General features: G+C 65.7%; 1 protein-coding gene across 3 annotated transcripts in view; it reads left to right on the top strand.

Moving 5' to 3' along the window:
- FGFR1 (fibroblast growth factor receptor 1) overlaps positions 1 to 25,332 on the top strand; it is a 53,381-nt gene that overhangs the window by 15,990 nt on the left and 12,059 nt on the right. The window contains exons 3-8 of one of the 3 annotated variants that reach the window (XM_075910983.1): positions 9,287 to 9,550; positions 12,917 to 13,000; positions 13,849 to 14,024; positions 15,024 to 15,147; positions 18,180 to 18,370; positions 22,730 to 22,874. In XM_075910983.1, coding sequence (XP_075767098.1) covers positions 9,287 to 9,550; positions 12,917 to 13,000; positions 13,849 to 14,024; positions 15,024 to 15,147; positions 18,180 to 18,370; positions 22,730 to 22,874 — 984 coding nt within the window. Of the gene's footprint in view, positions 1 to 9,286; positions 9,551 to 12,916; positions 13,001 to 13,848; positions 14,025 to 15,023; positions 15,148 to 18,179; positions 18,371 to 21,804; positions 21,956 to 22,729; positions 22,875 to 25,332 lie in introns of all 3 variants that reach the window. The other 2 variants (XM_075910982.1, XM_075910984.1) reach the window with 2 other exon arrangements.

The raw sequence follows: 25,332 nt of genomic DNA, 5'->3' as shown, positions 1-25,332 counted from the left end.
GCGTTTGCATTCACACCCAGAGGAGAAGGGGGGAGCTGGAGCCTGCCTGCTCCCAGGTGTTTCTCGCAGACGCTGTGTGGCTGGGAACAGCAGGTCTCCAGTGCTAGCCTCTCCCTCCTCCAGCAGCGAACCCACCTGGCAGTGCTGGGGGGGTGGGCACCTGGACACAGCCCTTTGCCACTGCTCAATATAAACATCAGGGGAACAGAGACACCCCCCCCCCAGTGCTGCACGTCCCACCGGGCAAAGCTCTCAGCCCAAAGTTACTGTTTTCCCGACGCACCGTGAATAACGGCACTAACGTGTATCCGGCCCTGTGCCAAGTGGTTCGGACCCGCGAAAGCTGGTGCCCAAATAAATCTGCCGGGGGTGCCCCAGGGCCCCTCGTGGGTTTGGCAGGTGCAGACCGACAGGGCTGCGGCTGCGAACGCCAGAGAGCTCTGATGCGGAGTAGCGCGCCCTCTCCAAAGGGTCACAGCCGAAGGAGGGATGTGCACCGGGCGGGGGCTGACGCTCGCCCCCGGGGGAATGGCGCACGATTATTCCAGCTGCTTTGCAGCGACTGAACTGCCCATTAATTAAATGCTGCTTCATCTCATACAAAATGCGGGAATTCCAGGGGGACAAGCGCATTACGCTCCTTCTCCTGGGGCCTGTGGGGGAAGCCCCTCCTAGAGCAGAACTAGGAAGCGACAAGAGACCACGGTTACCTTGATGTTATGGAGGTTTTTAACCTGCATCCCACCCACTTCTGGGCCTGATGTGCTAACTGCTGCCGCGTTCCTCCCCAGAGGTGGCAGCATTTCAGTGGTGGGCGAGACCGATCCCTGCTTGGGACATCAGCAGGCTCAGAGAATGAACATCGAAGTGTCCCATCTCTGCTGGCGCTGTGTCCCAACAGCCTCGGCCTGGCCAAGCCCAAGGGTCTCTGGTGGGCTGGGGGCCTTCCCCCCGCGGTGCTGTCCAGTGTGGGGGAAGGGCTGCATTCCTTGCTTCCCACCTGAGCCCTGCAGCGTGGGGGCCGGGCCAGGCCGGCAGAGTGGCCCCTGGCAGGGCTGGGAGGGCGCAGCAGCCACCCCCCTCCCGGGAAGCGCGTCCCTTGGCCGCATCGCCGGGACGTACCAGTCTGCCCGGAGTCCCCATGGGAAAGGGGTTTGGCGCCAGAGCCCTCAGCCAGCCTGGCTTCCCCTGGACTCTGCCCTAGGCAGTGGGGAAGCTCTGGGCTGGGTTGGGGGGGAACCTCCATCCCTAGAGGTTAAGTCCCGGCTTGGCACAGCCCTGGCTGGTCCTGCTCTGGGCAGGGGGCTGGACTCGGTGCCTCCTGAGGGCTCTGCAGCCCTGGGGTTCTGGGCCAGGCTCCCTGCTTCAGTACTCGGAGCCATCGCTTTGCACACAGCAGGGCTGCTGTCGGGGGGGGGGGCGCTGGGCACCCCCCCCAGGTGAGAACAGGCCTCAGGTATCAAGTGACACGTGGCCAGGGCTGGAGCCGGCCCGCCAGCCGGAGAGTTTGGGCTTGAACAATCCCAAAATGGGGGTGTGGGGGGGGCACCGACAGCCCCTCCCCCCCGCTGCAGTGTGGGGTCTCTTGGCGATTGCAGCAGAAAGGGGGGGCTGTTGGGATCCGTGCGGACCCCCTGCCCGCAGCGGCCGAGGAACGCGAGCGAACGTTGGGCGAGCGGAGAGGCCCGTGGCCGCCGCCCGCCCCGCCGGGGAGCACTTCCTGTCGGGATTAGCCGAGCCGCTGGGCCTGTGCTCTGTCTTCAGGAAATACCTTTAGTAAGCCCTGGTGGGGTCTCCATGGCAACCGGCGAGAGGACCTGCTGATCTAAGCCATTCAGCGCTTTATTGTTCCCTGCATCTCTTTGTTGGCGGCTTTAGTGCAGCCTCTGTGGCCGGCACAGCAGTTCGCGCCGGTTGGTGCAGGCTGAATGCCGAATTTCGGCCTGCGGATGGCCCGGTCTGGCCCAGGGCCATTTGCATGCAAAACCCTCGGGGGGAAAAAAGCGCTGTATTGAGAGCTCGGCTGAATGGCGAAGGGCGAAAGGTTAATCTGCGCTGAACTCTCGGAGCCTGCGTCGCTCTCACGGCGTGGCCGCCAAGCCGGAGCTGGGCGTTTTACTGCGCCCTCTCTTCGGCGCGAGGGGGGCAGACGTTTCCCTGGCTATGAAATGAGTCCTCCCTCCTGCCCTTCGCCAGCGCGGTGGAGAGCCAGCGGCGGCTCCGTGGACCCCGTGACGTTCTCCATCGCCAGACTGAACCCAGCGCCTCGTTCCGTTTCCAAGTAATGAAACCTGCCGCGCTGGGGACCTGACATCATGCCTCTACTTTGCAGCCTTGTCTCAAAGCCATTACACACTCCTCCTCCGCTGAATTGCCCTTCTCCAGCCAGGGATGCCAGGTTTCCCCGTCGGCTGTCGCTCCCTCGCCCGGGAAGGAGGCGCCCTCCCTCCAGGAGCTCGAGTTACATCCTCAGACTTGGAATTCAAAAAAAGAACAAGGCGAACGTGAAGGATCTGGCCTTCTCCTCGCGTTTGGTCCGTCCCACTGCCAGCCTGCTGTGTGGCTGGATTTGTACAGCGACCATCTTCCAGCTTTGTAAAGAAAAAACGTACTTTAAACTTCACCTCTCTCTTTAGCACTCAAGTCGGATGTTGATAAATTGGAAGGGGTTGGGGGAAGAGCCGCAGGAGAGAGTAAAGGTTAGAAAACCTGCCCTGTAGTGTTAGACACCTGGAGCTCCATTTATTTGGCTTAATAAAGAGACGGCAAAGGGCTGACTTGGTCGCAGGCTGTTGTACCCACACGGGTAGCAAACACGTCCACCCCAGTTCCTCTGACGCAGATGGCTGCACCCACCAACGCTCGCGAGTCTGTCTGGTTTGGTTAGTCTCTAAGGTGCACCAGGCCTGCTTGTTGTATTTAACAGTAGCCTCGTCCCAGAGGGCGACAGCACGAGCCGATGCCGGGAGCTAGAGGCTCCTGGTGCATTTTGAATGGGGAGAGCAATGAACCACTGGAACAGTTTCCCAAGGACCATGGTGGAGTCTCCATCACTGGTGACTTTTAAGACTCGGGTTGGGTGTTGTTCTGACAGCTCTGCCTGGGGAATTCTCCTGGGAAGTTCTCTGGCCGGGGAACTAGCTGGTCACGGGTCCCTTCTGGGAATGGGACACGCAGCCCCTGGCTGGGGACGGCAGGTAGCGGCTTGGGTGACGTTGCATTCGGACTCTGTCTCCAAGCACTTCGAAAGGCGGTAACTGAGGCCAGGTCTACACTAACGGTCCGCAACTCCAGCTGCGGAGAGTACGCCGGCTTCCCTTACTCCCAGCGAGAGCCGGCGTACCAGACGCCGACGGGGGCGCCCTCTGAGTTCGATGTAGTGGGTCTCAACTAGCGAGTCTGGTTAAGACCAGCTAACTCGAACTCCAGTAGATTGATCGCAGCAGTGGCACGTGGGCTGGAGGGGGGCGTGGCACAGGCAGGCTCGTTTGGAGGATCAGGCCCCCAAGGTGCTGTGGCTTGTCTCTTTCCCGAGGGGCGTGCCCTGGCTCCCAGGCCTCAGCCGGGGACATGTCTCCATGCAGGAGCGCCTGCTGGTGTCGGAGAGCCGGGGCCCCGGCCCAGCATTGCACTGCCCCAGCTAAAAAGTTGGGGTGAAGGTGGGGGGGGTAACTTTTCTCAGGCTGGGTTTCCACACTAGCCGCTGCTGGGCTCCCCACTGTTCCTGTCCCGTCTCCCCGGGCACAGAGGGGGTGGACTCCACACAGCATCCCTGTCTTGTATCCCCTCCTCCCTCCTCCGTCCGCCTGAACCCCGGGGGCGGGAGCCCTGCCGCTCCCGGAGCTCTGGCGCGGGGCCCTGTGAAGTGAGCACCGTCGGGCCTGGGGGGGACACCTCTCCGATGCGGGAGCAGCCCGCGCTGCCTTTCCCCTGCCCCCGGCACAAGAGGAGGAAGACAAGGCCTGGGCAGAAGGGCAGGGAGTTCATCTGGCTTATGCAGCCCCCTGGCTGGAGAGGGCAGCGTGTGCTGGACCGCTCTGCCGGAGCAGGACCTGCGCAGCGCGGTGCACGCTAGCCCCCGCGGCTTCCCCCCTGCTGGCCAGGCTGCACCTGTTGGCGCGGGTTGAGTTACAGAGCAGCGATGTGCATGAAAGAGACGTTTCAGCCCGACGGAGCCCAGTGATCAGACGCTCGCCTTACTCACCATGCACCGGGGCAGCGTCGCGGCTCACCTCGCAGGCCGGCCTCCCCCAGGGCAAGGGCTGGAGAGCTGCAGCTCGGAAAAGTCCGTGGGAATTGGGAGCCAGATGTTCTCATGGGCTGCCCCCTGCTGTACTCCTCCTGCGTTGACTGCGTGGCGCCCGGGGTGATCCGGTGAGCCGAGGGCATCGTGAGCTTCTTAAGGGAGCGAGCCCTTGTCCGGGCAGGCACTGGGGCTTGGTTTTCGCCCAGCCCACAGCAGGGGATGGAGCAGAAGCCCAAGCCATGTTCCCAACTTCCGGTCACCGGGGCCAAAAGCATTCGTCGGTTCCCTGAGTCGCACCCTGGTCTGGGGCTGCTCCGTGGCCCCCTCTGAGCATCAGGCAGCCAGACGTGCCCTGAGCCACGGGCTGACCCTTCCGTCCCCTGGGCACCTCTGCTCCGGGCTGGGGGCTGCCCAGTGCCAGGTCCTACGCTGCCCCGGCCCTCATGCCGCTGCCTCCCGCCTGGCACGTGATCGGCTGGCAGGCCACAGGCTCGCCCAAAGCGGCCGTGTCCTCTCAGATTCACCCAGGGAAGGGGGCGAGAGGGAATAAAATTAAACTCCCCCCTGCCAGAACTCTGCCCCCTCCCCGGCCAAGCTCACCAGCCCTCGAGTCCCTTTTCCCAGCGTTCCCACCGTTGGCGCCGAGATGTGCGCTCGAGGCCAGTCTGTGCCGCTCCTGCAGACAGCCCCGGCTGGCGTCCGGCCCCTCCGCCCTGCCTGCCTGCGCTGGGCGCGCAGTTACTGTAAAACAGTCTTGGAGATGGGGGAGGGGGCCTTAGTGACTTCAAAACCCGATCTAGCCCACACGCCCGTGCACATGGGTAATCCCCCCCCGGGAGAAAGAGAAACCAGAACCTGAACGTAACAAAGTAGCCTCTGCCCCTTTGGAACGTGAAGCCTTGAGCCCAGCATAGGGACAGGAGAGAAACGCGTCTTCACCAGCCCCGTGTCCACGGTCATGCATGAAACACCCGTGTGAAAACCGGCCCGGGTCCTGCCTGCCGATGCCGCAGCACATGCGGGAAAGTGGATTGTCCCAAAGCTTTGTTCTCCCCCAGGCCCCCCGCCAGCGGTTGTCCCCCCCGGCCCTGCAGGTCCTGCTGAGCCGTGCGAAAGGCTTTGCGGGCGGCTGGAGAATTGCTTTCCTGGGATTCTGTCCAGCCTAGTTCTATTGGCAGTGCCCTGCCCTGGTCCCCAGCCCAAAGGCAGGGCTGAGGGCTTGTGCCCGCTCTGGGCCCTGGACCGGGGTCTTGCTTCATGGAACAGGACACCTCCAACCAGAACTGGGAATCGGAAGGGCCTAAAAATCCCTGGTCAGTCTCCCAGCACAGGCAGCAGCCAGATAACGGCCCAGTAGCCGCTGACGCTATTGGATCGTGCGCGGCATTTCTACCTCCAAACTTCACGGTCTGATTCGAATCAAAGCTCTCGAGTCCCTCCCACCCCGCGGCTGGGCAGAGGCTGAACTGCCGGCAGGACTGTCACAGGCAAACCTCCCCCGCGCCGTAGCAGCAGCAGCAAGCGTGGTACAAAACCGCAGCCGCGTGGCCTGGCTCGTGGCGGGAACGGTGCTCGGGCTACGGGGCGATTCTTTGCTGTTAAAAGGGCGCGAGAGGGATTTGATTTAGCTGCACCCTGCTCACCCCGTTTGGGGAATTGATGCACACGCAGATGCAAGGCAAAAAGGGTAACAGGAAAGTGTCTTCGTAGGGTTACTGCCGCAGCTCTGTGGTGTCGGGCGCTGCGCAAACACACAACAAAGGTCCCTGCCCCAAGGAGCTGCCAGTCGAAGACAAGAGATGGCCAATGGCGGGGACTGACCAGAGAGCCGGGAATTTCTGCGACAGCGCTGCCCTGTGTTCTCAGCTCGCCAGCAGCCTTGGCGCGTCAGCTTTTCATGGGCGCCGGGCCAAAGGAGGTTTTCAGGAGGCATTTGAAGGTGGTCGGGAGGTTGCTTGGCAGATGAGCCCGGGGCAGGGGGAAGAAGGCAACAAGGTGCATGGTTGAAAGTTCAGCAGGCGGGTGAGGGGCCGATCCGAGGCAGGAGTCCACGTCCCAGCTGAGCGTGGCTGAGTAGGTGGCCTGGGAAGGGAGGACTAGCCGCCTGCGATGGGTGCGCAAGAGAAGTGGGGACTTTCGGGAGACGGGCTCCTGTTCTGGGGCCGTTCCTTTTGCTGTTGCTGGTCTGTTGGCAGTGGAACAGTGGGAACTCTTGGGGGGTGAGTGTGGAGAGGGGTGGGAAATACCCCGGGGATTGTATCTGCTTGCCAAGGTGCCTGTGAGGAATCATTGGAAACACAGAATGCCAGAGCTCCCGGAAATGCACGTCCTGCGGAGAGTGAAACCACTTTCCCTGCGTGCAGAGAGGGTCGCTGTCTGTCTGTCTGTCCCAAGCTGCCCTACCCGAACGCCTCGTGTTACTGATGAACTCCGGCGGCGATTGGCACCCTGCTGCAGCTGGTTTGGGTAGAAACACAGCAGGAGGGACGGCAAATTTCCCTCCCAGCTGTTAAAAAAAAAAATTCACAAAAACACGTTGGCTGTTCGCTCTTGAGTGTTTTTTCTCCAAAGCGCCTCCCCTGTGCCAGGAATGCCTAAAACAAGGCGGGATCCATGCCACAGAAAAGGGCAGTTCCTCTCAATGGATCGTCCATTTGAAAATACTCCCGTGGTAGCTGTCTGACAGCTTGCTTCAGAGACGCTCTCTTCCTCGTGCGAGGTGCTGCACAGAAGTACAGCCGCGGTCCAGGCCCCGCAGTTGCCGGGGTGGGGTTTAAGCCAATGCGAACCTTTTCCTGTTTCCGTGGAGCTGAAGTCCATTAGGAATTCAGAGGGAAAGACGCGTCCCCGCGAGGAGCGCCCCCAGGGCGCTCGTTTAGAAACCGATGAAAGGGAAACCGGGGCAGCGTGGGGATAAAAGTGCACTTGGTAAACTTCTCCCAGTGCTGGCTTGAGAGGCGGCGTGTCCGGGCAGTGCAGGGCTGAGGGCAAGGTAACAGGTGTTCCCATGTGTCTCTGGGGGGGGAGGGGGCGCTGCTGAGTGTGTTTTAGCAAACCCCCCCCAGCTCACGCCCTGGACGAGCGTCCTGGGAAACGGCTCAGCACTGAGGCCGGGGGGAGGGGGAGAGGTCTGTGCTGCTCGGGGGGGGGGGGGGGGGTCTGACGCACACACAGGAAAGCCGCCGACGTTTGCGCTTGGATTCAGTATCGTGGTGGAGAGAGCTGAGCTGGGGCCCAGCCGGGGCGGGAGGGGCTCAGCCCGGCTCTGCCCTGCACCTCCGGCATCGCAGCAAGCTGAGCCAGTGCCCGTTTGGCCGCAGGGTGGGTCTCTCCTCTGACACCTGCCTCCCTCCCCCGTCACTCCTGGCCCTGAGCAGCTGTGGGGAGTAGGGACGTCAAATCCCGTTTCCTTGGTGAACCGGTTCGCCCGCTCAAGGGGGCGGGCGCAGCTCCAGTCCAGCCCCCCCCCCACCTTCTGCAGCTGGGCTGGAGCGCCCCGCGGGGCTGGCAGCCGCCTGCCCAAGGCAGGGAGCCTCTCCAGCCCCCTCTGGTTCACCGGTTCACCCTTCCCGTCCCTGGTCAAACCCCGGCGAGGGGGCCTCGGCCCTGCAGGAGGGTGCTGGGGCCTCTCGAAGCGACGTCGCTGCTGAGTCCGGGGTCCGGGGCCCGGGCCAGGGCCCGGTGGGTCTCTGCATTGCAGCCGATGTGGCTCTCAAAGGACGGGCAGGTGGAATCCAAGGAGCCACCCCTGAGCGGCTTGGAGCCTGGAGCCATCTCCCGTGGCGGCGAGGCCTCGGGCCGGGCGGTGCGGAGCCGGTGGCTCGCACACGGCACCGTGGTCGGCTCAGCCCCTGCGAGGCTGCAGCCTCGCTCCCCCGTGCCGCCGCGGCGCTCTCGGAAGCAGGGACCGAGGAGGGACGCCTGGAACCAGAAGCCTTCAAGACAGCAGTGCCAATGGCAGAGCCGAGGCCCGTGGCTGGGAGCCCGCAGATCCAGCAGAGCCGGGGCGTCTCCACAGGAGGAGAAAGGACCTTTGTGCTGCCAAAGCAACTGTGGCGTCGGATGGCAGCTGCAAGTCTCCCATCGTCACAGAGCCGGCAACGTGGGAACCCCGGCCCGCACCTGTTCCACGGAGGGTCACCTGAGCCGACCCGGCCCCGCCAGGGTGCTGCCACCGAAGCGTTTCCGCCGTGGGCTCTGCCTGGACGCAGTCCCCTTCACGGACCCCCAACGCTTCAGCCAAGTGATACCCGGCCTGCTTGTGGCTGCCTGCGCTGAGCTTTGCAGGCGTGGAGAATTGGGCCGGGCGCTGCGCAGTACAGCTTCCCGGGGCTCTGCATGTGCGGGGGAGGGAGACGTTCCCGCTGCGGGGGGGGGCAGCAGAGTGGGTCGCGCACAAGCCAGGGTGTTCAGACCCGAGTTCCAATTTCAGGTGCCCTTAAAGGGGCCTGCTTTTTGGGAAAGCACCCCGCACCCTCTCTGAAGTCCAGGCCCCTTTCAGATGCCCCACATGGAGCCCCCAAAGTCACTTCTGGAAAACTTGGCCCAAGTGTTTCAGACCCCAAGGGGCGGGGTTGGACGGTCCAAGGGCGCATGAGCAGCCCCGACTCCTGTGCTAGCGCTGGGTTCTCAAAGGGAGGCGAAATGCTTAATCCTGCTGCAGTTGCTTTTAACCTCTGCTTCTTCTTCCTCTCTCCCCTGCCCGCGGGCTGCAGAACAGGCCTGCCGCTGCTCTGCTTGGCGGGCTAACAGGTAGGTGAGCTGGACTGGCCCTTGCCCTGAGCTGCGGGGCCTGGCCTGTGCCCTTGCCATGCGTGGCTCCCCGCCGCGACTGGCGGCAGCTGCTTCCCACGCCCGGCACCGCCGCTGGATGAAAAGGCCGTGGCCTGCCCCACGGCGCACCGACTGGCCCGGGGCAAAGCGGAGCCTGCACCCGGAGCAGGGCCGGCCCAGGAGACGCCCCGCAGGACATGCCAGCCCCAGGAAAAGCCCCGTCCGCTGCGGGTTCCTATTTTCTCTCTCTCTCTCCGACTCTTCCAGCGCCGCCACACGCCAAAGTGGAAGTGGAGTCCCACTCGGCTCACCCTGGCGACCTCCTCCAGTTGCGCTGCCGGCTCCGGGAGGATGTGCAGAGCATCAGCTGGGTGCGGGACGGGGTCCAGCTGTCGGAGAACAACCGGACGCGCATCACGGGGGAGGAGGTGGAGGTCAGGGACGCGGTGCCCGAGGACTCCGGGCTCTATGCCTGCGTGACCAACAGCCCCTCGGGGAGCCAGACCACCTACTTCTCCGTGAACGTCTCAGGTGCGTGGCAGCCCTGGGGCTGGGCCGGGGTGTTGGTCTTGTGGCTGTCCTGGCGGAGCTGGGGGCAGCTGTGTGTTGGAGGCACTGGTCAGGGGACCCCAAAGGCTGGACGGGTGTTCCCTGAAAGCTGAGTGCTTGGGCGGCCGTCCAGGAGAGTCAAATGGATTAGCGCCCACAGGGGGCAGCCTGTGTTTCTGCTGGTGGTACACGTGCCGCAGTGCGTATCACAATATTTATTCTGCACATGGATGGGAAAAGTGAGTGGGAATATTGGCCAGCACCAGAGCATCCCCAGGGGCCCTCCCTGCCACACACCCTGGGGCAGCCCCAGGAACAAGCTGATGCCCTCTCTGTGCACATCCATACAGCCCCTCTCCTTTCGCTGGCTGCGCTGGCTCCCCCTTTGGGGAGGGCAGATGGGGGAGGGCAGCAAATTCCCCGGGGGTGCTCTGGGACTGGGCGATAGAGGCGGCGCGGGTGTCTCCCACCCTGGGCAGTGCGGGCTGCAGGAGGCTGCCTGTGGAGTGGTTTTGAGGAACAGGGCTCAGAGCCGCCGTCGGGCTGGCTGGGCAGGGGGCGAGGCCCTGGGCAGGCTGGCGTCTGTCTCCTCCGGCGGGTGGGCCTCGCGTCTCGCGTAGCGGCGGTGAGCCCGGCAGGAGGCGGCCGCCGGGGGTCGTGCGCAGCCAGGCGGGTGTTGCTGGCCCAGCGGCTGGCCGCCGGGGGTCGTGCGCAGCCAGGCGGGTGTTGCTGGCCCAGCAGCTGGCCGCCGGGGGTCGTGCGCAGCCAGGCGGGTGTTGCTGGCCCGGCAGGAGGCGGCCGCCGGGGGTCGTGCGCAGCCAGGCGGGTGTTGCTGGCCCGGCAGGAGGCGGCCGCCGGGGGTCGTGCGCAGCCAGGCGGGTGTTGCTGGCCCAGCGGCTGGCCGCCGGGGGTCGTGCGCAGCCAGGCGGGTGTTGCTGGCCCAGCGGCTGGCCGCCGGGGGTCGTGCGCAGCCAGGCGGGTGTTGCTGGCCCAGCGGCTGGCCGCCGGGGGTCGTGCGCAGCCAGGCGGGTGTTGCTGGCCCAGCGGCTGGCCGCCAGGGGTTGTGCGCAGCCAGGCGGGTGTTGCTGGCCCAGCGGCTGGCCGCCGGGGGTCGTGCGCAGCCAGGCGGGTGTTGCTGGCCCGGCAGGAGGCGGCCGCCGGGGGTCGTGCGCAGCCAGGCGGGAGTTGCTGGCCCAGCGGCTGGCCGCCGGGGGTCGTGCGCAGCCAGGCGGGTGTTGCTGGCCCAGTGGCTGGCCGCCGGGGGTCGTGCGCAGCCAGGCGGGTGTTGCTGGCCCAGCGACTGGCCGCCGGGGGTCGTGCGCAGCCAGGCAGGTGTTGCTGGCCCAGCGGCTGGCCGCTCTGAGCTCTGCCCTGTCTCGCGGGGTCGCCGGGGCGTGGGGCGCAGCATCCGCGCAGGGGAGGCCAGTGCGGCAAATGGAGCCCGTCCCAGGACAGCAGCCGCCGGGGGCTCGTCGTGGGCGCTGGGACGATCGGGCGGGGCTCTGCAGCCGGCCGGGAGCCGGAGCCGCTGTGCCGGGGCAGTCAGCTGGCAAGGCAGGACCGGTGCGGAGAGGAGGGCGGAGGGGGTAGCTGGTCACTGGGGGCGCTGGTCACTTCGGGGCGCTGCCGGCGGGGCCCAGCCTTTGGCTCAGTGGCTGGCCCAGGCTGCTGCTCCCAGCTGGAAGTCGTAGCCCGTGCGCACGGGGGGCAGGAGCGTTTGTCTGACCTAGAAAGGTGACGGGGTCCCAGCCCTTCTGCCCCCCGAGGACGGGGCACGGACGATCTGCCCCTGCGCGGCAGGTTCCCTATGAGCTGTGCTTGGGCAGCCGCCAGGAGAGATTCACATGCCACCCAGCAAAACGGCAGAGCGCCCCAGCCGCTTACAGCCAGCAGCATGTTCCTACGGGTGGTGCACATGGCACCTGTCTTGGTGCACATAACACAGTTTATTCTGCACTGGGTGTGAGCAGAGGGAGCAGTGCTGTCCGAGCTGGTTTGCCCCGTCCCTCCTGGCCACCCAGCCATGCTAGCAATAGCCGCGCTCCGGCAGGGCTGGGGCCAGCCTGGTCTCAGTGATGGGTCGGAGAGGTTGGGGGTTCGCTGACGAGGTCGAGCCCCGCCGGAGAATCTGCGTTGTGCTTAGCCCGGCCCCACGCCGAGTGTAGACGCAGCCTCGTGGCCCGGCCATGCCCAGCTGGGGAGGGGCTGTGGACTCGCTTACGAGCGTTGGCCGGGCCGGGCTGTGCCGATGGCGCGGTGCCCGAGCAGCACGAGAGCCGGCGCGGAGGAACGGGCGGCAGGGCCTGCTCGGGGTCCGGGCGCTGAGCTGCCGTGCAGGGAGGGCCCAGCCCCGTTGGGCTCCCCGCCCTCGGCTCTCCAGCCGCGGGCCCCGGCACTGGGGGAGGAGCCATGCAGAGAAACGGGCCCCGGGTATCGCGGCTCCGGCACCGTCTGCGCCTGCAGACAGACCCAGCTGCAGGGCGTCTCCGGGCTGCCTGCTGGGGAAGCGGAGGGCCCCGCCCCGCGGCCGGCAGGCACGTCCAGCCGGCGCGTCCAGCCGGCGCTTGGGCCGCAGCCTCGCCCCCGCCCAGGGCCGAAGCCTCCAGCTGCTGCTCATGCTCCCGCTCCCGCTCCCGCTCCGTGTTGCTGGAGCCACGTGGGCGGCTGTCGGGGGCAGAAATGGGGGGATGACGCGGGCTGAGCACCAGGGGGCTCTTCCCTCCGTCCGACTGCACCCCCCGTCCTGGCTGCGGCTCAGCCCCTGGGCCCGGCGAGGGGAGGGCCAGGGGCTGGGGGGAGGCGTCCTCCATTGCTCCAGGTGCCAAAGCAGCCCAGGTCTGACCGCGGGGGCAGGTTCCTTCCGAGGAGGCTGCTGCCCCACGTTCTCAGCTCCCCCAAGGCCGGCGCCAGGGAGGGCTTGTTGGATACACGCTCCCGCGCCAGCCGGCAGAACCCGGGGACCAGCGGGAAGTCTGCCTCCCCGGCCTCCGCAGGTCTCACCTGGACAGCGCCCCCAATGGCCGAGTGCGTGGGCAGCAAACCGCATTGCCCTGCATGTCCGTGTCTCGGGGGGGCTGCCGGGGAGCCCCCCTCCCGTTGCCTTCTGGGCAGCTCTGAAACTGCCTTAATTGTGCCCTGGGGCCCAGCGCTGCGTGTGCGGGGCGCCCCGGTTCGGCTTAGACACGACGGTCGCAGGGCTCCTGCTCGAGCCGCCAGGTGAGGGGGCCCACGGGGCGGGAGGCGAAAGCCACAGGCCGGGCCGTGGCCGCGGGCAGCTCCGCCCGGTTCCTCCCCTGCAGGGCAGCCGGTGGGAAGCCGAATTCCAACCCGGCTCCTCGTCTCTTGCAGACGCTCTGCCCTCTGCCGAGGATGACGATGACGATGACGATTCCTCCTCGGAGGAGAAGGAGGCAGACACCAGCAAGCCCAACCGTACGTAGGGGGCACGATTGTCTCTCTGCTGCCTTGCCCCGGCTGCCGCGTTTCATGGGTGCTGGGCTCCTTTTCACCCGGGCAACCTGGAGCTTTCCTGCCGGGCCCGGCCCGCTGCTGGCGATGGCCCTGGGAACGCGGGAGCTGCCTGCGGTAACGCTCCGCTCTCCCGGTGAATGGCCTCCGGCCTGCGGGCTGCAGCTGCCGTTCCCCCAGCAGTTCCGGACGGCTGGAGGTACCCGGGGCAGAGGGTGCCGGCCGGCGGCTGGCTGCTACGTCCCAACGCACAGGGACCGACACGGGCAGGCAGCTCGGGGGGCGACTGGAGAACGCCCGGGCGGGGTGGGGAAGGGTCCAGCGTCCTGGGGAAATGTGCCGGGTAAGCACACCGGGGGAGCAGCCCTGCGCCTCCTTCTGCGCTAACTCCCCGGTCGGCTGGGGGTGCAGAGCGCTAACGAGCCTGCTCTAATCATCCCCCAGGCAGACAGGCCCTTAGCCTCCGGGAGGTAACGCCCGTCTCCTTCCCTGGCCTGAGCTGTCCGGGAGCTGGGGCGGGTGTCTGGCCCACAGCCTAGTCTGGTTCTCGGTCCCCGGCCCGCCTGGCTGCAGGGCTGAACCTGTGCCGAGGCTCTTGGCTCTGTTTGAAACGCCTGCCCCTTCCCTGCCCCCGGCCCTCCTGCCGCGCAGAGTCGCGGCTGCAGCTTTGTCCTCCCGGCTCACCAGGCAGACGCTGCCGCGGGGCCTCGGTCCCCTGGAACCGCACGGCCGGGGGCAGGGCTGTCCCAGCACTCCCGTTGCACGGGGCCGTCGTTCCCGGCCCCCCCGCGCTCACTCCCCTCTCCGCTCAGTGGCCGTGGCTCCCTACTGGACCTACCCCGAGAAGATGGAGAAGAAGCTCCACGCCGTCCCCGCGGCCAAAACGGTGAAGTTCAAGTGCCCGTCGAGCGGGACGCCCAGCCCCACGCTGCGCTGGCTGAAGAACGGCAAGGAGTTCAAGCCGGACCACCGCATCGGCGGCTACAAGGTGCCGGGGCTGGGGGGCGGGGAGCCCGGTGGCCGCGGGATTGGCTCTGTCCGAAGCCGGCGAGCGCTTGGGCCCCCGGCGCCAGCCCCAGGCTCCCACTGCAGAGCGGTCAGCGCTGGTTCGGGGCCTTTCCCTTTGGGGCCAGGCTCTCAGCTGGGGTCAACGGCCTCCTGCCGCTGCCCACAGCCCGGTGCATTCCCCTGCCGGCGCCACGACAGGCCGTAGCCTCTCTCCGCGTCCCGGTCCCCCTTGGTCAGAAGTGGGGCAGGGTCCCGGGGCCTTTCCCCACCGTGCTCAAAGCGCGTCTCCCCGCTTTAAATCGAACCAAGATTCTGGCCTGCCTCAAGCATGAGGCCCAGGGTCAGGATGGCTCTGGAACGAGAGCGCAAGTCGTGTGTCAGGCACAGCCCTGGCAGGGCAAACACCATTCTGGGCAGCGTGAACAGGCGTGTTGTGAGCAGGACTCGTTCTCCTGCTCTGCTCCACCCTGACTGGGCCTCAGCTGGAGGAGTGTCCAGTTCTGGGCTCCACATCTCAGGAAAGAGGAGGAGAAATTGGAGAGGGTGCAGAAAAGAGCAGCAAGTACGGTGAAAGGCCGGGAGAACAGGAGCTAGGAGGGACGACTGGAGGAATTGGGCTGGTTTAGTTTGGAAAGGGGAAGACCGAGAGGGGACGTGAGAGCAGCTTTCAAGTACCTAAAAGGGCGTCACAAGGAGGAGGGAGAAAAATTGTTCCCCTTGGCCTCTGTGGATAGGACAAGAAGCAAGGGGATTACATTGCAGCCAGGGAGGTTGAGGTTGGACAGTAGGAAAAACGTCCTGCCTGCCAGGGTGGTGAAACGCTGGAGCAATCGCCTGGGGAACCTCCGTCCCTGGGGCGGGACTCGGTGACCTCTCGAGGTCCCTTCCGGTCCCGGCGCTGTCCGACCCTGTGGCGTAGCGCGTAGAGTGGGTGGCCGCCGATCGCCGCGCTGACTGGGCTTTGTCCTCTGCTCCGTAGGTCCGCTACGCAACCTGGAGCATCATCATGGACTCGGTGGTGCCGTCCGACAAAGGCAACTACACCTGCATCGTGGAGAACAAATACGGGAGCATCAACCACACCTACCAGCTGGACGTAGTGGGTGAGGAGGGCTCGGAAACGCCTGTCCCAAGGGCTGTCGGCAGCGGGCTGCAGTCTAGAGGCACCCCGGGGGGCCATGCGTGGGACACGGGGCTCCCTAGACGTGCTGTTCTGTTCCGCGGCTGCCTCTCCCCAGTTGTTGGCCAGCGGATGGTTCTGCCCCAGGTGCCCGGGGGGCTGGGGGTTCCGGTTCAGTTCAGGCCGGGCAGACCCACCTTAGCCTGAATTCCCAGCGGGGAGGCCGCTCTGGGCCCTTGCCCGTCGGGCTGCGGTGAGTGGCCGTGCCGGAGGGGGTGTCATTCGATTACACTGAGCAAACCAAAGGGGCTGGGGGGCAGCGGGAACAATGGGGCCTCTCCCAGCTCGTTCACCGCGGGGCCAGGCGCTTTGTTCCTGGCTGGGCCCTCGTTAGGTTTGTGTGACCTTTGACCCCGGATAAATGAGGAGCCATGTTTGCCCCTCTCCCCCCTCGTTTCACCTCCCAGTTTGTGCGGGCGGGGGGGTCACCGTGCCCCCTTGTCTGTCCTTGGGCAGGAGCGACTGCTCCCGGCTTGACGGCGTCCCTGCCCCACGGCCCGGCTGGAGTCGCTGATCCAGAGCGGGTGGGTGGGAGGGGGCCGGGGCGCAGGTGTGCTTGGAGGCCAGTGGCTAGTGCTGCCCCTGGAGCCCCACGTGCCATGCCCTGCTCAGGAAGGCCCGGTCACCGGGGAGCAAGGCCCCCCTCCTGCGCTGCGCCACGGCCATGGCGGCCGGGGAAAGGGGCCGGATTTCAGGGACGGCAAGCGCGGGAATCCCGGCCCCCCTGGCCGGGTACGGGCAGAGCTCGGCTGGAACGTCTGTAGCCCGCCAGGGTCCAGGCAGGTTCTGCCACCTTCTGCCTCCGCAGCTAGAGGCCTCCGCCCAAACCCGACCCCACTGCCAGGGCTGCGCCATTGGGAGCCAGGCTGGGCGCCCAGGCCATGAGCCGACACCAAATCATAAAATCGCACCCCCCCGGCCCCCCGCCCCAGCTGTCTCAGGCTGCTAGTGCTTGGTGTGTTCCTCTGTGCTGCGCCCTGGCTGGCGGAGGCGCAAAGCCGCCGTGGTTCGCAGCAACGGGAATGTCTGTGGTGGCAGAAGCTGCGTGTTGGTGAGGTCGATTTGCACGCCAGAGGAGGGGCGATTTGCAGGCTGGAGGGGGGGCGATTTGCAGGCCGGAGGGGGGGGGGCGATTTGCAGGCTGGAGGGGGGGGCGATTTGCAGGCCGGAGGGGGGGGGCCATTTGCAGGCTGGGGGGGGGGCGATTTGCAGGCTGGAGGGGGGGGCGATTTGCAGGCCGGAGGGGGGGGGCGATTTGCAGGCTGGAGGGGGGGCGATTTGCAGGCTGGAGGGTGGGCGATTTGCACGCTGGGGGGGCGATTTGCAGGCTGGGGGGGCCATTTGCACACCAGAGGAGGGGCGATTTGCACCCTGGGGGGCGATTTGCACGCTGGGGAGGGCCATTTGCACTCCAGAGCAGTAGCCAAGCGTATTAGAGAGCGGGGCCTCGACGCTCCCCCCATCACGCTCCGGCTTACCACGTGTCTTCCATCCCCTTGGAATCCGGCCCATCCCTCCCCTTCCTCCAAGAAGCTTCCCTGTGCGGCCTGGTCTCCGCCCGGGCCGTGTGTCCTGCTGAGGTGCGCCTGTGGCCCTCCCGCGGGCAGCCAGGCAGAGTGGCAGTTGCAAGCGAGCTGGCGGGCAGGCTGGGCCCTTCCCTGGGGGTATTGGAGTGCGCAGGGGGCCGTTGGCGTCCTGGCATCTTCATGCTGCTGCAGCATCTCTAGGCCCCTGCCCGGGGGGGGCTGTGTTGGTTGGCGGTGCGGGCCTGCCCTGGGCAGTTCCCAGGTCTCAGCCTTGTCCTTCCCCCTTGCCAAGAAACCAGCTCGTTTGGCCTCCTCAGTGACCGGCGCTGGGGCGGGCGCGGCTGAGGAATCCGGGGGCCGAGGGGGGCGCTCGAGGGCTGCGCCGGTCTGTGGCGTGGGGCCCCGGGGCCGGGAGAGGGGGATTAGAGGGGAAGGCAGGCGGCAACGCTTTCCCGGGCCGGGTTCAATAAGTGACGGGCTGGGCTGAGAAAAGGCCGTGGCTCCAGCCACTCGCCGTGAGGAACCGTCCCCTTGATCCCAGCCTGGTCACTCCCCGGGGCAGGCCGGCGGCCAGGCCTCTCCCGGCTGCCTCGCTCTCTCTCTCCAGGAAGGTGCCTCCACTGCCCCCGTGGTGCTGGCGGACCCTGAACGGCGAGAGAGCCGGGGGATGGGTCTGCGCCCTCCGGGGCCTGCTCCGTGCTCTGCCGAGCGCAGCACTTGGCTCGCGGCTGGGGACAGGTGTGCGTGTTCGCCGGCTCCGTGCTGCCTCGCACGTGTTGTAGGGATGTGCCCGGTTAACCAGTGGCCCCCTGCCCACGGCTGCTGCAGCCTGACGGGGCCGTGGCCGGGAGGCCCGCTAAGTGGTTAAGGAGTTAACGAAGCGGAAGTTTCCATCCCTGCTGTGTCGTTGGCCGTGGGGCCATGCAGCTTCCAGGGCTCTGGGCTGGCCTTGTGGCAGGGTGCCACGTTCTGCCTGTCTTGCGTGGCCATCCCCCGACGTCTGCCACCTTTAGCACAGTCTGGAGTGGGTTAGGGCTTTTCTCCTACTTCTGCCTTCTCTCCCTTCCTAGCTGGCTTTAGACGCCCTGCGTCCACCGACAGCCAGGCCACCCGCCGGACACGGAGCTAGATGCCCGTGGGGCTGGCCGAAGGGCCGGAGAGGGAGCGATGCGAAATGCTCTGCCCCCTGCCCCCGCCGGGCTGTGGCACAGGAGGTGCTCTCGCGGCAGTTCGAGTTCGGGGCAGGGAGTGGTGGAGACGTAGCCGGGCTGTGCTAAGACTGGTCTCGTGCCGAATCCCAGGAGCTGAGGCAGTTGGGGGGGCCACACAGCACTGGACCGCGTGTGGCCAAGCCGGGTTTTCTCTAGCCACGGAGCCGGGCTGGGAGCTGTGTCCGGCTGAGACTGTCCCCTCTTGCCGTGTCTTGCAGAGAGGTCGCCTCACCGGCCCATCCTCCAGGCCGGGCTCCCCGCCAACAAGACTGTGGCCCTGGGCAGCAACGTGGAGTTTGTGTGCAAAGTCTACAGCGACCCCCAGCCCCACATCCAGTGGCTGAAGCACATTGAGGTCAATGGCAGCAAGATCGGGCCCGATAACCTGCCCTACGTCCAGATCCTGAAGGTACCGTCCCCCTCTGGGCGGGCCGGGCGGGGCCTGGGGCAGTGGGAACGGCGGGAGGGAGGGAGGCCCTTGGGCCAGAACTGGCGTATCTGGGGCGGGGCAGGTGATGTTTGAGACCGTTCAGTCTGGGTTGGCCACCGGTCAGCCCAGACAAGGGGCGTGTGGAGCCTTCTCCCTGCAAAGCCTGGAGCAGGGATGGGAGCGGCTAGGGCAGGGAGGTGCAGGGATGGGGGGGCGGAGGGTTAGGGCAGGGAGGTGCAGGGATGGGGGGCAGAGGGTTAGGGCAGGGAGGTGCAGGGGGGGCGGGGGGCAGGGAGGTGCAGGGATGGGGGGGCAGAGGGTTAGGGCAGGGAGGTGCAGGGCCTGGGGGGGCGGAGGACTAGGGCAGGGAGGTGCAGGGGGGGCGGGGGGCAGGGAGGTGCAGGGGGGGGCGGAGGGCAGGGAGGTGCAGGGATGGGGGGCGGAGGGAAGGGAGGTGCAGGGATGGGGGGGCAGAGGGCAGGGAGGTGCGGGGGGGGTGGAGGGCAGGGAGGTGCAGGGATGGGGGGCGGAGGGAAGGGAGGTGCAGGGATGGGGGGGCAGAGGGCAGGGAGGTGCGGGGGGGGTGGAGGGCAGGGAGGTGCAGGGATGGGGGGGCGAAGGGCAGGGAGGTGCAGGGATGGGGGGGCGGAGGGCAAGGGTAGGGAGGTGCAGGGGGGGCGGAGGGCAGGGAGGTGCAGGGATGGGGGGGCGGAGGGCAGGTATTCCCAGCAGAGCGGGCAGGGCCCTGGCTGATGTAAAACAGGCATCCACATCTGCCCCCAGGAGCTTGGGGAGCCGGCTGGGAAGCGGAGGTGCCCAGGGTTGCCGGGCTCTGAGCGTGGGTGCGAGAGGCCCCCCCGAAGCAGCGGAGGGGGGTCGGTGGGCGCACCGGTGCGGAGAGAGGTGGGGAGCAGCGGGGGCGGCTGGCGTGTGGGGCCTTTGGCTCCGCCCGCTCAGAGACGCAGCGGCTGGGCTGGGTCGGGTCATTCCCAGGCCGTGAATTGGCTTATTAGCTAATGGAGAGAGGGAGGTGATCGCTCAGGGAGCCCAGCCCCTTCGGCCTCCCCACAGGCCTGGGAATCCCAAAGGCTTGCGCAGTGTACCGTGCGCACGGTGTACCTTGCACATGGTGTAGCCCAGCTTGCGCACAGTGTACCTTGCACACAGGATACCCCGGCTTGCACACAGTGTACCTTGCACATGGTGTACCCTGCACACAGGATACCCCGGCTTGCGCACAGTGTACCTTGCGCACAGTGTACCTTGCACACAGGATACCCCGGCTTGCACACAGTGTACCTTGCACATGGTGTACCCTGCACACAGGATACCCCAGCTTGCACACGGTGTACCTTGCACATGGTGTACCCTGCACACAGGATACCCCAGCTTGCACACAGTGTACCTTGCACATGGTGTACCCTGCACACAGGATACCCCAGCTTGCACACAGTGTACCTTGCACATGGTGTACCCTGCACACAGGATACCCCAGCTTGCACACAGTGTACCTTGCACATGGTGTACCCTGCACACAGGATACCCCAGCTTGCACACAGTATACCTTGCACATGGTGTACCCTGCACACAGGATACCCCGGCTTGCACACAGTGTACCTTGCACATGGTGTACCCTGCACACAGGATACCCCAGCTTGCACACAGTGTACCTTGCACATGGTGTACCCTGCACACAGGATACCCCAGCTTGCACACAGTGTACCTTGCACATGGTGTACCCTGCACACAGGATACCCCGGCTTGCACACAGTGTACCTTGCACATGGTGTACCCTGCACACAGGATACCCCGGCTTGCACACAGTGTACCTTGCACATGGTGTACCCTGCACACAGGATACCCCAGCTTGCACACAGTGTACCTTGCACATGGTGTACCCTGCACACAGCATACCCCAGCTTGCACACAGTGTACCTTGCACATGGTGTACCCTGCACACAGCATACCCCAGCTTGCACACAGTGTACCTTGCACATGGTGTACCCTGCACACAGGATACCCCAGCTTGCACACAGTGTACCTTGCACATGGTGTACCCTGCACACAGGATACCCCAGCTTGCACACAGTGTACCTTGCACATGGTGTACCCTGCACACAGCATACCCCAGCTTGCACACAGTGTACCTTGCACATGGTGTACCCTGCACACAGCATACCCCAGCTTGCACACGGTGTACCTTGCACATGGTGTACCCTGCACACAGGATACCCCAGCTTGCACACAGTGTACCTTGCACATGGTGTACCCTGCACACAGCATACCCCAGCTTGCACACGGTGTACCTTGCACATGGTGTACCCTGCACACAGGATACCCCAGCTTGCACACGGTTTACCTTGCACATGGTGTACCCTGCACACAGCATACCCCAGCTTGCACACGGTGTACCTTGCACACTGTGTACCCCGACTTGCGCACGGTGTACCTTGCACATGGTGTACCCTGGCTTGCGCATGGTGTACCTTGCACACTGTGTACCCCGACTTGCGCACGGTGTACCTTGCACATGGTGTACCCTGGCTTGCGCACAGTGTACCTTGCACATGGTGTACCCCGGCTTGCGCACAGTGTACCCTGCACACAGGATACCCCGGTTTGCGCACAGTGTACCTTGCACACGGTGTAGCCCAGCTTGCGCACAGTGTACCTTGCACACAGGATACCCCGGCTTGCGCACAGTGTACCTCAGCTTGTGCACAGTGTACCTTGCACACGGTGTACCTCGGCTTGTGCATGGTGTACCTTGCACACGGTGTACCTCGGCTTGCGCACGGTGTACCTTGCACACGGTGTACCCCGGCTTGCACACAGTGTACCTTGCACACGGTGTACCTCGGCTTGCGCATAGTGTACCTTGCACACGGTGTACCTCGGCTTGCGCACGGTGTACCTTGCACACGGTGTACCTCGGCTTGCGCACGGTGTACCTTGCACACGGTGTACCCCGGCTTGCACACAGTGTACCTTGCACATGGTGTACCCCGGCTTGCGCACTCCCCTCTGCTGTGTTGTAGCTAACACCTGTCTGGGCCACTTACTGACCCCAGCGGGCCCCCTAGCCAGTGGTTTCTTCCCCCCCCACCTGCTCCTTGTCGAGGAGGGCAGGTGCGCTCCTGTGGGGAGCGCGGGAGGGGAGGTCGGGCTGTTGCTGACTTTCCACACTGGCCCCCAAGTGCTCGTGACCCATCGTGTCGGTCAGCTGCCGACATTGCGCGCAAGCTGGGGGCCCCGGCGTCTGGTCGGACCCTGGCGCTTGTGCACACAACCCCCCTGCTGCTCGCGGCGGGCGTGAGCCGGTGGCCCCGGGCGCCGTGTCCGGGCGCGGGGCTGGCGCGGGGCTGCGCTGTCCGGCCGTGTCATGTGACCCCTGTGTTGTTGGTTTGTTCCAGCACTCGGGAGTTAATAGCTCTGACGCGGAGGTGCTGACCCTGTGTAATGTGACAGAGGCCGAGAGCGGGGAGTATGTTTGTAAGGTTTCCAATTATATTGGCGAGGCCAGCCAGTCTGCGTGGCTCACTGTCACCAGACCCGTGGCAAAAGGTAAACTGAGGCCCCCGGCGGGGCTCTTCCTGGGACAGTCAGTCCCTAGCGGTGGAGTACGAAGCTCTGGGCTCTCTTGTTTCTGCTGCATTTCTGGTTGCCACGAGCCATGGAAAAATACTCCCAGTGGCCAGCTTAGTTTTGTGCTCTGTGTCGCCCCCCCCCCGGATGTGCCCCCCGTGTGCTCTCACTGTATCAGCAAACCCCTCGGACGGGGCATCTACCCACCCCGGCCTCTCTGGCCCGGCTGCGGTGGCGCGAGCACTTCTGGGCTTGGGGGCTGGGCTGCGTTCGGCCCTCTCCCGGGTAAAGAAGCGCCGCAGCCTTTTTCCGCTCCTGCCTCCTCTCTCCGACCTCAAGTTCGGCCCCAGATCCGAGTGTGACGAGTCAGTCGTGTTCTCCCCGTGTCTGTCCTCACCCCACCCGACCCCCTCTCCCTGAGCTGTGTTGTCCGCCCTCCCCCCTGTGCGTCCGTGTGGCATGAAACTAAGCCGGCCCCCCTCCCGAGGGGCATTTTTCCATGCGGCCCATCGCCAGCATGTTCCGATGGGCAGGCAATTCAGTTTGGTGAAGGGTTTTAACAAACGGCTTAGGCCAGCCTGGGTCGCAGGTCTGCCGAGGGTCTCTCTAACAGGTCTCCAGTGTCTCTCTCTGCTCCCCGGGGGTCTTGCAAATGAGACACCAGGGCACGGTCCTCCCTCCGCTTCCACCTGGGCTGCTGGGTGATCCCCTGCCGGTCTGCTCCGTGGTTTGCTTCCATTTGTTCTCTTCTAGACGGCGGGCGTTAACACCACCGACAAGGAAATGGAAGTCCTGCGCTTGCACAATGTCTCATTTGAGGATGCGGGGGAGTATACATGTTTGGCGGGTAATTCTATTGGGATCTCCCATCACTCTGCATGGTTGACAGTTCTCGAAGGTACATACTCCTGGGTCCGCTCTCCTTTCCCCACCTCGTTTCTGCCTCTGATGCATTGCAGCCTAGGAGAGAGCCTGGCCCCGCTTCCGCCCCCCCCCCCCCCCCCCCGCCCCTCCGGGAAAGCCCAGAGCCTGCTGGGTTTTCCCCAGCCCGGGTGGTGCGCTCAGCCACACCACCTCGTGGCAAGTTAGGACTTACCCCGTCCCTGGGGTGCCCCTCCGTGCGTGGCTCCTGCCAGAGAGAATCCAAAGTGGGGGGCCGATGGAATGCAGCACTTGGGGCCAATGTCCCCTCTAATTTTGCTATCCATGTGCGGAATAAATTTTGTTCTGTGCACCAAGGCATGTGTGACTGTGCACCACCAGCAGAAACAGATGCTGCTGGCCAGGGCACTCGGCGTATCAGCTGGGCAGCCTTGGAATCTCTCTTGGGCGGCTGCCCAAGTGCTCAGCTTACCGGCAACACTGCTTGGGTCTGTCTCCCGTGCTGCAGCTGCCAGGAGCAGGTGCCCTCCCTGCCAGGGCCCTGCCTCCCCTCCACCCCCGCCTTGGAGCCGTGCCCACCCGCTCTCTCCCTGGCCAGGCAATGCATCGCGCGGGCTGGTTCCGTCCTCTCGGGCCACGCCGGCGTGTGCCGCTCCCTGCCCGCGCCCCCGACGCAGGAGCCCAGCGCCAGGATCACAGGAAGGGCCTGGGAGGAGCCGCCCTGGGAAGTCCCCCTCCTCCTTGCATGGCAGAGGGGGCCCAGGACGTGGGTGGCGGGCAGGGGGCCGGAGGAGCAGAGGGGCAGCCCGCCAGCTCCAGAAGCTCCGTGGGTGGAGGGGCCGTTCAGTCCCGCGCCGGGTTGTGTGTGGGGGGGTCCTGGTCCCCCTGCTGCCCCACAGCGAACTAAGCTAGAAAACAGTCCAGGAAAGGGGTGGGTGAGCTGCAGCCCCTGATCCTGGTGCCGCGAGCTCCCCTGCCCGGGGGCTGGAGCATCGGTGGCCCTGGCCTTGCCCTGGCGAGGATGGAACCTGCCCCGGGTGACGGCACAGCCATTCCCTCTGCATGAGCCTCGGCGTGCTGGCCCTCTCCATGCTGCTTCCCTGCCCCGACAAGGCCTGATAACCAGCCGCTGCAGGAAGTTTTTGGGGAGCCTGGGGGCGCTTTTCCTACAAAAACTTCCCCGTTATCAGCCCCTCCTCCCCGTCAGGCTGCCCCGGGCGCTCTGGGCGCTGAGCGGGAGCCAGTCGGGCTGCAGCGCGCAAGACTTGGCCTCCCTCTCCGGCCTTCTCTGCGGCGCTCTGCTTTCCGGGCGGGGGCTGGGGGCGACTTGTCTCACTACTCCGGTCCTCACCCAGCAGGCTGTGGTCAGACACCCCGCAGCACTCCGAACCGGTGACCTGCCACAGCTCGCGCGGCCGCGCTGGGGCGGGTTTGCTGCCGGTCGCGGGGGGCGGGAGGGGGGGTTGACTCCTGATGAAATGGAGCTCTCCGGGTGGGGCTGCCGGTGGCCATTTCGATTCAACCCCCAGCCCCCTGTGGTCATGGATTTTGAATGGCTGCGACTCGCCATCGGACCCCTCCCGTCTCACAGGGCAGCGTTTGCTTCGGCCTTGCCCCTTGCTCCCGGGAATTGCCCCTAGATATCTGCTGCTCCTCTCTCCCCCGTGGGGAGAAAGGGGGTGGCCCCCGCCAGGCCTGAGCCATGCAGCCGTGAGGGGCCGGGCCGCACCCCTCTGCAGGCCCAGCGCCATCCATCTCCCCGCAGAAGACTGCGTAAGAGCCCGGCCTTTTCCGCTCCCTAGCGATGGGGGGGTCCACAGCTGTGCCTGCTCGGCCTTGTGGAGCCTAACGAGGCCCCGTCCGCGAGGCCACCTGGTTCCAGTCCTGCCCCGGCCTCGGCACTCACACGCTCCAGCCCTCCCTGATTGGCTTGTCCGGCACCTGGGCTCCGATTCCTGACTCGTGGCCCTGGCATTCACATGCCGACGCCTGCTCTGACCATTGGGCCTTACTGCCCCAGCCCAGGCTCCCGGCACTAGCCAGGGAGCCCGGGGAAGTCCCCGAGTTCTCAGCCCCATATCTACCCCCTTCTCCGGGTGTCTGGCATTCTCATTTAAGCCCAGCTTGTCAGAGGTTACAGACCCACCTCCCATCGCCGCTCTGCTCCCAGCCACGGTCCTCTGCATCCTCTCTGGGTGGCAGGGTGGCACTGCCTGGCCATCTGGCCTCAGTTTCCCTCCGCTGCTTCTTTCCCACCAGCTGACCTCTGCTGATGGCTGGGTGGGGGGGTGGTGTGGACCCTTTCCTGCTTGTTCTTCGTGCCTCCCCCAGCTCTGGCTGGCTGAGGACCTGCGTGGCAGGCGGGGAGGGGGTGGGTAGCACCACGCGGTGGCTCGTGGGCAGGGATGCTGGGGCGTTGGCTGGCCCCTGCCGCCCACTGGGCTGTATTCAGTGTGGACCGGGCGCAGCCCCCG

Source organism: Pelodiscus sinensis, chromosome 28 (assembly GCF_049634645.1).
Source record: "Pelodiscus sinensis isolate JC-2024 chromosome 28, ASM4963464v1, whole genome shotgun sequence".
NCBI classification, from domain to species: Eukaryota; Metazoa; Chordata; order Testudines; family Trionychidae; genus Pelodiscus; species Pelodiscus sinensis.
The sequence above is the reverse complement of the archived record's forward strand: the minus strand, read 5'-3'. Positions and strand labels throughout refer to the sequence as shown.